The sequence below is a fragment of the Trypanosoma equiperdum genome (genome assembly GCF_001457755.1).
Source record: "Trypanosoma equiperdum strain OVI genome assembly, contig: ctg_763, whole genome shotgun sequence".
Lineage (NCBI taxonomy): Eukaryota > Euglenozoa > Kinetoplastea > Trypanosomatida > Trypanosomatidae > Trypanosoma > Trypanosoma equiperdum.
The window spans coordinates 101,450-112,454 of NW_027124713.1; the positions used below are offsets into that span (position 1 = coordinate 101,450).

The 11,005-nt window shown below is 48.1% G+C and overlaps 8 protein-coding genes across 8 annotated transcripts; all 8 read left to right on the plus strand.

The window, feature by feature from the left end:
* Positions 1 to 252: 252 nt before the first annotated feature.
* On the plus strand, positions 253 to 945 carry TEOVI_000355700 (Adenine phosphoribosyltransferase, putative; the record flags this gene model as incomplete). The annotated part of the gene is made up of 1 exon (XM_067226446.1): positions 253 to 945. The coding sequence occupies one exon, from the start codon at positions 253 to 255 to the stop codon at positions 943 to 945; it is 693 nt and encodes a 230-aa protein (XP_067082547.1).
* A 1,557-nt stretch (positions 946 to 2,502) lies between these two features.
* Positions 2,503 to 3,213, plus strand: TEOVI_000355800 (uncharacterized protein; the record flags this gene model as incomplete). The annotated part of the gene is made up of 1 exon (XM_067226447.1): positions 2,503 to 3,213. One exon carries the CDS (start codon positions 2,503 to 2,505, stop codon positions 3,211 to 3,213), a length of 711 nt encoding a protein of 236 aa, XP_067082548.1.
* Positions 3,214 to 3,458: 245 nt separating this feature from the next.
* On the plus strand, positions 3,459 to 4,466 carry TEOVI_000355900 (uncharacterized protein; the record flags this gene model as incomplete). The annotated part of the gene is made up of 1 exon (XM_067226448.1): positions 3,459 to 4,466. One exon carries the CDS (start codon positions 3,459 to 3,461, stop codon positions 4,464 to 4,466), a length of 1,008 nt encoding a protein of 335 aa, XP_067082549.1.
* A 779-nt stretch (positions 4,467 to 5,245) lies between these two features.
* TEOVI_000356000 (uncharacterized protein) lies at positions 5,246 to 5,533 on the plus strand (the record flags this gene model as incomplete). Its single annotated transcript, XM_067226449.1, has 1 exon — positions 5,246 to 5,533. One exon carries the CDS (start codon positions 5,246 to 5,248, stop codon positions 5,531 to 5,533), a length of 288 nt encoding a protein of 95 aa, XP_067082550.1.
* A 644-nt stretch (positions 5,534 to 6,177) lies between these two features.
* On the plus strand, positions 6,178 to 7,278 carry TEOVI_000356100 (uncharacterized protein; the record flags this gene model as incomplete). Its single annotated transcript, XM_067226450.1, has 1 exon — positions 6,178 to 7,278. One exon carries the CDS (start codon positions 6,178 to 6,180, stop codon positions 7,276 to 7,278), a length of 1,101 nt encoding a protein of 366 aa, XP_067082551.1.
* Positions 7,279 to 7,573: 295 nt separating this feature from the next.
* Positions 7,574 to 8,455, plus strand: TEOVI_000356200 (zinc finger protein, putative; the record flags this gene model as incomplete). Its single annotated transcript, XM_067226451.1, has 1 exon — positions 7,574 to 8,455. The coding sequence occupies one exon, from the start codon at positions 7,574 to 7,576 to the stop codon at positions 8,453 to 8,455; it is 882 nt and encodes a 293-aa protein (XP_067082552.1).
* Positions 8,456 to 8,988: 533 nt separating this feature from the next.
* On the plus strand, positions 8,989 to 9,855 carry TEOVI_000356300 (uncharacterized protein; the record flags this gene model as incomplete). Its single annotated transcript, XM_067226452.1, has 1 exon — positions 8,989 to 9,855. The coding sequence occupies one exon, from the start codon at positions 8,989 to 8,991 to the stop codon at positions 9,853 to 9,855; it is 867 nt and encodes a 288-aa protein (XP_067082553.1).
* Positions 9,856 to 10,096: 241 nt separating this feature from the next.
* TEOVI_000356400 (protein kinase, putative) lies at positions 10,097 to 10,975 on the plus strand (the record flags this gene model as incomplete). The annotated part of the gene is made up of 1 exon (XM_067226453.1): positions 10,097 to 10,975. One exon carries the CDS (start codon positions 10,097 to 10,099, stop codon positions 10,973 to 10,975), a length of 879 nt encoding a protein of 292 aa, XP_067082554.1.
* Positions 10,976 to 11,005: the final 30 nt, after the last annotated feature.

Below are 11,005 nucleotides of genomic sequence, written 5' to 3' on the forward strand. Positions count from 1 at the left end.
ACCTCTCTAAATTATGGGGGAGGGGGGCTGTTGCTTGTTTCACCCCCACGTGTGCAACGCTTTCCGTGTGTTACTCATCGCCACTTCAACAATTACTATCCACCTCCGTTTCGTTTTGCCCTGCTACTTCATTTCGCTTACCACAATTTATTCAATTAAGTTTCTTACTAATAGTAGTAGTAGTTGAGCACCCGCTTGTTTTGTTGCCGTTTTTCAAGGTTAATCACAAGTCTTTATCTGTTGTCCATAACTATGTCACAGTATGATGCGATTCTGACTGAGCGTCACCCACATCACTTCACGCTGGCAGATACCCATCCGCTAGCCAAGGAACTGCATGCCAATATCTTTGGAGAATCGGATTTAACACATGCCAATTGTGCTCACGTATACGACATCAGCAGTCTTACCGAAAAGCCGGCGCTCTTTCGAAAGGTCATCGAGTTCCTCAAATGCCGCTATGAAACGATGGGTGACACCGGTCCAACACACATCATTGGAGTGGAATCACGCGGTTACATCATTGGGGCCCCTCTGGCAGTGGCGCTTGGTATTCCATTCGTAACCGCCCGTGTGACGAAACGGTTTCCCTCTTCATTTGTACCTGAAGGTGACGATTTGAAGTATTTGCCGATGTCACGCTCTATCCGAAATGACAGCATTCCTCCGCGTGCGCGTGTGTTGATTGTTGACGATTTCATTGGTACGGGAAGCACAATGCTTGCCGCACTGCGACTTGCAGATATTGTGGCTGCTCAAGTAGTAGAAGTTCTTACCGTCTGTGATGTGGCCTCGTTGGGGGGTATCAAAATTATACGTGAATCCGATGATGAAATGTTCAAAGAGACGCCTATCTTTACTTTGATTCACTTCAAACTCTCCCCGCGGGAGGCTGAAGAGCAACTTGAATTCGTTAACTCATACATTACCAGGTCACGACTGTGAGATATTTCCCCTCCCCTTTTTATACCTCAGTTGTGGCATGATATCTTCATGTGAGTGTTCATCTGCTCTATGTGGAATTGAGAGAGAGCCACTGGAATAAGAGCAGCTGCGGAAAACAATTTTTTTTTTTTTGAAAAACAGTTAAAGTAAGGAAACAAGCGGCAGTGACGTGGAGGAGCCTAAAGTGCGCATGTTCCCTCATGCGGTCGGCACCTCTCATAATTGCTACCAATGGTGTGTTCTCCTTCGTATCGGTGTTATTTCAGATAGCGGGATAATCACATGGAATAAAACTGAACAGCAAGCAGTGAAGTGAAGGGGAGGGGAGGCGTTGGTAAAGAAACGTGTTTTAATGACAGGTGCGGGTAGGGAAGTGACAATTTTCCAAACATAAATGCTGATTGCAATATATTCCTCATTTTCCCCATACACGAAAAAGGTTACTAAGGGAAAACGAAAAAAGAAAAAGAAGGATGAAGCACAATCTTACGGGAAGTAGTTACTCATCTTCTGCGTGTCCGCGTATTTGGAAAGCATATTAAAACAACAGGTATGTGTGAGGGTGTTTGTTTTTTTTTTTTTCGTATGTTCGTGAAGCGAATGGAAACGTGATGATGTTCACCTTATCTTCAGTTCGTTAGCAAGAGAGGGGAAGGGAAGCATCCGCTTCTATTTTCTGCTCCTCTTTTTCCCTTTTCATATATATATATTATTATTATTATTATTATCATTTTTATTATCGTTATCTTCTTTCTGTGTTTGTCTGTTGTTGTGACCATTCCGAAGGCTGGCGGTGCAACCTCGTCCTTTTTCCCCCTCCCCCCCCCTCACGTCATACCTCTGGATACATAACGTTTTCCAATTTAGAAAAGAATTATTGTGTGGACGCCACGTCATCCTCCAGCTTTTTCTTTTTTCCTCCTCTACAGACTCTTCTTTCGGACCATATGACTGTTACCGGCAACTACCAACTTAAAAAAATATGTGCGGACGACTACGTTAGTTCTTTCGTAGTTTGACGAGTTTTTCTTTTTCCTTTTTTTTTTGTTGTTGCGGTGGATGTTTATCTCACTCTGACCATGTGTAGTACTTTTGAGTTAAGCGGAGGACTTCAGACAGCGACATAATACCGCTGCGCTTGTGTCTGTATGTTTGATTAAGAAAATACAAGTAAAAGGTTGTTTGTATTTTTGTCTTCGTGCGCATGCGTTATGCACTATTCTTTTATTCTTTCCTTCTGTCCTCTTTGCTTTGTATGCTTCTTTTTTTATTTTCTGCTGATCGCCATTGGGAGCCCACGCGCTTTAACGAGGGGAATATAAATATATATATATATATATTTGGTGGGGAGTAAAGGGAGCTCAAAAGGGAAGTGACCGCATCGCCACCCGCTTTGTATTTCTTTTTGTTGGTCAGACTCCAGTAAAAGGGAAGGAACCGATAAAAGTAACAGACCTAACTGCTATAACATTTACTCAGTTAAGCAAGGGGGGGGGGAAGCATTAGAAAGGTGTTTTATCTCACACGTCCAACGCCTCGCTGCACGGCGGTTCGAATATGTCGTCTTTAATGTCGGCAAATAATAGTGGTCTCGTCTTCGCTATGGCACTGACCACCAACCAAACCTTCTTTCTAACGTACCACATGGGCAGCTACGCTAATAACGCCGTCATGCTTAGCAGCCGGAAACCTATGTTGATGAGAGACGTATTCTTGACGAAATCTTCAAGTTTCTTCCCTAACCCCCTTTCGTGCGTTTATGTTCACAGTCCGTTGGATGCTGTGTTAAACAGTTTATTAGCATGGTTTTTAGTGAGACCAATTATCGAAATCATTGGTTGGAGGTCCGGAGTGGCGATATACTTCGGTTCAGGTTTCTTCAGCAGTTTCGCTTACATATTCAGTAGCCAACTCGGTACAGGGAGGACGAACACACCGTTTGATTGTGCAGACACGTCAAATGGTGCCTTTTCGGGTTTTGCGACCCTCAGCCTCGTATTGCCAAAATGTTATATACCAACAAGCAAGCGCATCCCTACAAGCTACCTTGGTGTCCCATACCTCATCAAATGCTTCTACGACGAATACGTTGCTCCCCATTACGTTGACAAAAGAGAAAAGGGTGCTATCGAGCTGCGAAACTGGGGATTTGTTGGGGGAGTATTCTTCGTAATGATCTATACATCATTGGTACTTCGAACTAAACATGATATGACAACAATGAGGACATTTTGGCGCAACATGGGCATTACTACGCGAAAAAAATAATGCAGAACACACATACTGTGTAACAACAACTTTTATTTTACTTACAAAAAAAACTCACATTCCCTACTCTGCAAGGAACGAAAAAAAATACCATAATTTTCAACGACAATTAAACGTCACCGTCAAACTGTTTTACCAAACCGCAATGCACTCTTGTAAACGAACACACAGGTAGGCTAGGCGAGGTTTTTCACAAAAGGAATATATACATATATATAAGGCTACGCCTAAATCCCTTTGACCTCATGGGTTGCCAACGTATGGGGACCTATCCCATTGCGGGTGTGGAAGATGTGCGCCGTGCTGTCGTTTTGGAGGTGAACGATTTTTGTATTTCCGTGAAGCTGCCTCCTGCAAGTGAATTAAGGAAAGATTCCCGGTATGGCATTAACCTTGATGCCCAGGTTGTCGGTTTCAATGCAAGGCGCGTTCGCGACGAATATGAGCTTGCCTTTCGTATGTATCTTACTGGAAACGATCTTGAGAAGTACGCCCGGAGGTGCACGGTTGGGTACCTTTTTCTTCCATCCGGGGAGGAGCATTACCTCGGCCCGCTGATATTTGGTAGTGACTCGGTGTGCTCGGCCATGCTTGTGGGGGAAGTGCCATCAAATGTAGAGGTGTGCTTTGAGTGCCTTTCTCTTCCCAGAGGTATGACGGCTCTGATGCCTGCCTGCTTTCGCCTTGCAGAGATCATGGCGACCATTCTTGATGCTGACGTGCACAATGCATCAGTGGCCTCCTCGCATATGCAAAACTTGGTGAAACTGTTCCCTTCTTATGGTGACTGCATGATGCAGTTTGATAACTGGACCAAATTTGTGGAGTGCGCGGAAGCTCAACTGGGACTGTGGTGCACAAGAAGATACACCGAAGACGAAATCAAAAAATATGGATTTCGTAATGTTGCACATTATGAGGAGCCACGTCTTGTCTCAAAACGATTTATTTACGACTATGTTGATGGGGATGTTGGGAAAGATGCGTTGCATCATGAAAAGTTTGAGGAGTTGAAGAAGCTTGTTGCCGCTGCATTGAACTCTTGCACTGACTGCCGGCGTCCTTCTCATCTGTGTAAGAAACACCTCACGGAGATATCAAGCATGCCTTGCGTTCTCCAGCTGAATCCCCCAAACTACTTGGCACCCGTGACTGCTGAGGGAATCGTCTGGAGGATTGTTCTCCAAGACCCCCTCCATCCCCTCCGTGTTGTCTGGGAACGCAAAGTCACGCGGGTTCCAGATTTTCGCTAATCCCAAATGCTTCCGTACGGCATTCATTATTTTACACCATCATGTAAGCTGTCAGGCAGCAATAGGGTCCTTAACACAATACATTTCCCTCCTCTTTCGCGTTTGACTTTCAATTCCTCAATGTTTTTGGTTGTCGCTGTTCTGTTTTTAACATTTTGCATGACTAATGTCTTTTGTTCATGTTTGTTCGTTTCCCTCTACGTCTGCTTTTGATGTTCCGTTATTTTACTTTTACGTTTGCTTTTTTTTTTACTGTTTGCTTCACCCCGTACTCCTTACGATTGGTAACATCCTGATTCAAATGTCGGCTGCAGGTGATAGGGGAGCGAGCTTATGAAGACGTGGAAGTACTGCTTCTCCGTCATTTTCCCATCTTTTGTGTTTCAGCTCTTGTATGCGCCACCGAAGCACATTGTTAGATGCTACACATGTGCATGTAGAAGGACTTCCTTTTACGCACCTTTCTTTTTCTTTTCCATAATTATACTTTTGTGCTGTCTCCTACTGCTTTTCTTACCTTATGTATTTTTTTTACTCTTTGGTTACACACTCGTTACTTATCTTTTCCTTATATCCTTCCTAACATTATGGTGCTCCCATGGTTTTCCTCTTCTTTCCTGTGCGGTGGGCCCAGTTGCTGCGTCTATCCACTGCATTGCTGACCACTATCCACTCTCCCGTGCACTTATTATGTTGTTTTCTCTTTTTTACTTTACTGAGCGCAACCGAATTGTGGGGGACATAGTAGAAGGCAAGACCACTTGACCGCCCTAAGTGCGATGCCTGGGCGAAGAGGGAAGCAGCGTGTGAAGCGGAAGAAGTCGAAACGTCAGAGGCCTTCCGGGATGGAGCGTGTGCTTATTGAAAGCATACACGTGCGGAAGCATAAGGAGCGTGACATTCTGAAGCATCACATCCCCCCTTCAGTAAAACCGAGAGTGAAGAAAGTGTCGTTGGATGCGACATTGCCCATGTTTAATGCCATCTCTAAAAACGCCAACCGGAGTACCTCTTCAGTGACCATGGCGAAGGGAACCAAATCGAACGGTACTGTGGTAGGATGCTGAAGTTCCAACTGTTAGTGCACATGCGCGCTGTGTGGTAAACCCCTGCAAACTATTATACGCGGTTGCGTTGGGAGTACGACTCGTGCATGCGTGTGTGTAATTATTGGGGCTAGTGCTTTGAGACGTACTATTGACAGGGCACCTTTACTGTGGAGATGTGCGAGGTGGACGTAATGTAGGTAAGGGTTATCGAGGTGTACCTCATCACTGTGATGCCTCTGTCAACAGGTCCCTGCGTTCGTGGCCGCATGGTGTATGAGTTGCTTCCTACTGTGTCGTGGGGAACTGTGAGCCACACCCTCTGAATTCTCAGCGTGTCCTCTGCACCTTTATTACGCCTGGGTGGGCCAGCTCTCTCTTCCCCCCGGGTCATGCATGGTGATATCTCTCCTGGCTCCGCATCCACTGTTAGTAGATGGTGGCGCCTTTAACGTTTGTATACTTCAGTGGTTCTCCTGTTTCAGCGCTTGGTACCGTCCTCCAGTTTCCCAGGAGTGAAGCCCACTATGGGTGTGCCACTGATTCGTGTCTTTTCTCTCTTTTCTGTCCCGCAACACTTTTGTGTAGTTAGCCCGCCACACTTGACCTTTGTTGAGGAAGGGGAGTGGGGGAACGAACCCACAGCGGATTAGACGAGACAACGGATGAGTAGAGATGCGACACCCTACGAGGGCGAGGGTGATGATGACGATTATGACGGGGCAATGAGGTGTATTCTCGTGGAAAAGATACGGCGACACCGTGCTCTCGAGCGTGAGGGAAGCGTTAGGGTTATAACACGGAAAGGTGTACCACCCCCGACACTAGGGGAGCTGCGCGCGATAGCTGACAGGCGGTCGAGACATGAAGACCTGTTGAGGTTGCAGCGGCGTCTGGATGGGGTAGAGAGACGGATGGGGTTGTGGCGTGACTATCTTTCCTACGAGCCCCCACCCTTTATGTCCTCCAGCGTTCCTGCTAACGCTTCTGAGACTGGAATCCTTGAGGGACGCGCAGCACTTCTTTCACCACTTTCCACACTGTTTCGCATTTTGCTCCGCGAGAATCGCGCGCGCGAAAGGCTACGGTTGCTGCGAGCGCGGCCCCCCCTCCCCAAGTCGCAAACGCCATCGCTAGCTAGCGCTCGACGGATGTCATTGGAGGTGGCTCGTTTTGTGGGAGACGATATATTTGTTCCCCCTGGGGATGGGTGCCGTTCTGCAATAACTTCCGAGCAGTTGCTTGTAACACCCGCGTATGAGGTCGAACGCCTTCGAAACCCGCTGGTGTTCTTGGCTCGCGAGTACCGTATGGAGCGACTCCCTGAATTCTCACTAAACCCAGCAAAGTCTCCGGATACTGGTCACAGCTCTGTGGTGAGGAAGGATTGCGGTGCCTCGTCTGCAGTCACATTATCAGACTTCCGCCAGCCACCTGTGATGTTAGAGGCATTTAATATACCTTGCGGCATTTACGATGTGGGTCGTAGAGTCCACCTCATTCAGGGGTATGAGCCGCTGTACAGCAGTGATGGGCTTGGGTCTCTTGACTCTCTTAGTAAGGCCGTGAAGTGTAGGCGGGATGGACCGCAACGGGGCGATACTGCCTTCATTGACGGGCGGCTGTCTCAAAGTTTGTGGTGTTCTGGGACTCCAGCGAAACTACGAGGGCCGCTCCAGGAGGACTCGCTAAGCGGAAGCGACGACGACGAGGTCTCCCCAGCCTTCTGCGCGGATGTCTCATGGCTTCCCAAGTTCCCCGAGTAACAAGATTGCGATAGTGAGGGAATAGTAGAGGATATTCTCTTACTGTGCACTGGGTGTATCATTCTGTCACCCGATGTAATGTAATATATGGCGCAAAAGAATGTGCTTTTTGGTGAAGTGGATGCCTCCGGCACTGTTTCATTCGAATGGCTGCGTTTATTTTCTGTGTTGTCACTGCTCCGCCAACCTCTTGCACGCATCTGAGAACCCACTTGTTGATGCCTCTTTTCCCTTTACTTTTGTGTGCTCCCACCCTACGACCCCGTGTCACGTGACGCAGTTTTCACCGCCGACGATGGTTGGCGAGAGGACCGTCTCTGGTGGTTGGAAACCTGATAGTTCGGCACCTGTGTGTGACAGCTGCGATGTCACGTTCACTGTTTACAGGAGACGCCACCACTGCCGTTGTTGCGGCGGCGTGTTTTGCAACTCATGCTCGAATACGTATGTGAGCATCCCAGCATTGCATGAAATGAAACCACAGCGCGTGTGCCGCGCCTGTGCAACCGCGTTGTCTGGTGCCACAGATGCCTCTGCCACTGCCGGTTCGGCGGCAACCGACCCCGTGTCCGGCGGTTCCTTTCCCTCGATTGCGGAAGAGGAGGAGGAGGGAGGTGATGGCATTGTGTCTTCAGGCAGTAGTCGCCTCGACGACGATAGCGGTGATGTTGACGACAGTTCGTCTCATAGTGGGGACGTTTCGTCTGCCGTCGCGGCTGTGTATTCTTCCGTTGAGGAGGGACCACGCACCAGTAGCATGACCTTCATTGCGGCTTTGCAAGAGAATCTCAGACACTCGGATGATCCGGGTGTCGTGACAATCCTTATGTATGCTTCGGCGACGAGGCAGCAACTAATTCTTGTTACTGTGAGTGATGGAGAAACAATGTCGATGCTTGCAGAGCGACTAGCTGACACCTACCTCCGACTGGAGAACGGACCGTTCAAGGCCGCAAGTCTTACCGACCGGGAGAATGCGCTGAAGAGGTTGCGCTTCTTTAGTGAATCAGCTGCTGTGGATAACGGCGCTCAGGCAGTGTCCGTGGCGCTGCAGCATCGGCGCCTGGTTTTGACCGGTTGCTCGCTTTCCGAACTGCAGTGTCAGAGCGCGAAACCCCTCGTCCATGATTTTTTCTGCAGTAACATCAGTGCAGGGGAGTGTGGGGAGTGGGAATGAAGAAAGTGACTTTGTGCAATTATCGTTGCTGCAAATCACCCTTTTTAAGGTCTGCGTATGGACTATGCGTATTCCCAGGTTGGGTATGTAGTTACTTGAAGGAGGATAACCCCGTCTTCTAACCTAACCGGTGCCTTCCTTGCCGCATTCCGGCTTCTGGCGCCATCAGTCGCTGCTTGGTTTCATTTCCAACCACTCAATGACTCATGGGGGATCTCTTTTACTTCACCTTTTTCCCCTTCTCACACTGTCGATGTGACAGTGTCTTTTCAGTGTTCTGCGTAATCCCTTGTTCATTTTCCTTTTCCCTCTTTGCTGCTAGAAGTTGCGCATTATGTGCGTTGTTGTGGTGCCAGTAGCACGTGTGTACTGATACACGCTCCTTTATGTGCGTGTGTGCGAATCCGAGTAGGTACTGTGTTCTCTCCTCCTTTCTCGTACAACAAATTGTATAACCGCAATGCACTCTTGTAAACGAACACACAGGTAGGCTAGGCGAGGTTTTTCACAAAAGGAATATATATATATATCCAATGAATGTTTCTGAGTTTCTAAAAGTTTGGAAAGACGTTAAAGTTTGTGATGACGTCGTCGCTGATGGTGGCAGTGGTGGTTGTAACCTTGATATTGGTGTACCCTCTTTGTCTGAAGTGGATGATGGAGACGAGGTTCCTGTAGAATATGGTGATGTATCACGTGATGATTTTGGTGGTGATGACGGTGGTTGTGAAGTTTTTGATGAAGCGGGGTCGTTCTTTTATGGTCAGCGGAGTAAGCGGAGGAGATATGATGGTTTGAAGACGGATAGTATATCCTTGTGCAAACCTCGTGAACCATATGCCTGCCTGAAAACTTTTAGCACTAATGAGGGCAGTTATGACAATTTTGTTTCTGGTGATTCCGGAAGAAAGAGGGTGAAAGTCCAGATAGCTGGCCGCGGTAAGCCGAGGAAGGGATCGTTGGCTGCCGTTACTGCTTTACGCGAGGAGCTGCTGAGGAAAAAGACACTACTCGACAAGTCTTGTCGTCAAGAAGTCGTGGATTCTTCCACAAATGAAGAGTTTCCGACCATTGCAGAAGGGGAAAGCACGCTGGATGAGTTGCTGCTTAGTGTAGAAGATTTAGTACCTGTCGGGAACTTGGCAACAATCGTTGAAAAAAGTTTGGCACCCGCGCAAACCTCATCAGTCGAAGATCCGACTCTGTCGGCGGTAAGTACGGAGGCGGAAACTCCCCTTAAGGTCGACGAGCCGGGTGAACGCAAAGAAAGTACTGGCAGTGCCCCGAAAGCGGGGAAGCTAAGCATGTTTGCACGGGCGAAGTTGTACGTAAGTGGTGGGGATGCTCTAGAAGGAAAGGCAAACATAGAAGATTTTTTTGGAAAGAGGTTTACGTCATAGCAATACACGCACTGAGTTGTGGTTGTGTACTCGAAGATGATATTGCCCAACTCACACATTTACATGTGCTGGTGTGTGTTTTGTATTGTGAGTGAACACGCAGGTGCAGCAAGGGTTTACTCGTTGCTTTTCTTAACCTTTAAGGATAGTGAGGTGTATTCTCTTTGCGCCAGTTGCTGTACTGCATATATACACGCTGCTGTCACTTACCCTTTTTTTATAATGATTAGTACATAAGCTAATGGAGAAGTACCTCCTTGGCCCTTCGATGGGAGAAGGAAGGTTCGGATCCGTACGTTCCGCTGTTATCAGGGGGTCCGGGGTGCCTGTCGCCATCAAGTTGATTAACGTCACGCGCGTTGAGGAAGGTATTCCTCATATGGTTGCCAGGGAATTACTAGTGTCTATGCGGCTGCAGCACCCATACATTATTAGGACTTATGAGGTCTTCCCATACGGATCTTCTGTGGCTTTGGTGATGGAGCGTTGCGCGACCGATTTGTCGGCGGTGCTCTGTGAAAGAAGTCCCGCTAATCCCCTTTCCCCTCAATCAGCAAAATCACTTTTCAGGATGCTTCTTGGGGCACTTGCATATATGCACAAGGAGGGCATCCTTCATCGTGACGTAAAACCCTCAAATTGCTTCTTGGCGCGAGATGGAACCCTTCGTCTTGGTGACTTTGGTCTTAGTCGCATGCAAGACACGGAAGAGTCCATGACTCATGAGGTGGTGTCGAGATGGTACCGTCCCCCGGAGTTGTTGCTGGGTCAGCGCCACTACGGACCAGAGGTTGACATGTGGTCCGCTGGCTGTGTGTTCGTAGAGTTGTTACGAGGGTATACCGGCGCGTTTTTTGCTAGTGACGGAGATGTCATGCAGCTCTCACGGATTTTCGATGTTTTGGGCACCCCGACACAGGAATCATGGCCCACTGCGGAGTTGCTTCCAGATTGGGGAAAGGTGCACTTCGAACCTAAGAACCCGTGCCCATTGGGTGAGTTTTTCCCCGAGGCGTCCGGATCTGCGGTTGACCTATTGCGGGGTTTACTTTGTCTTGATCCTTCCAGACGTCTCAGTGCTGCAGATGCCCTTTGTCATACATATTTCAACGAGTACTGATGTCTGTTGTTGAGGTGGTGGGGGGGGGGG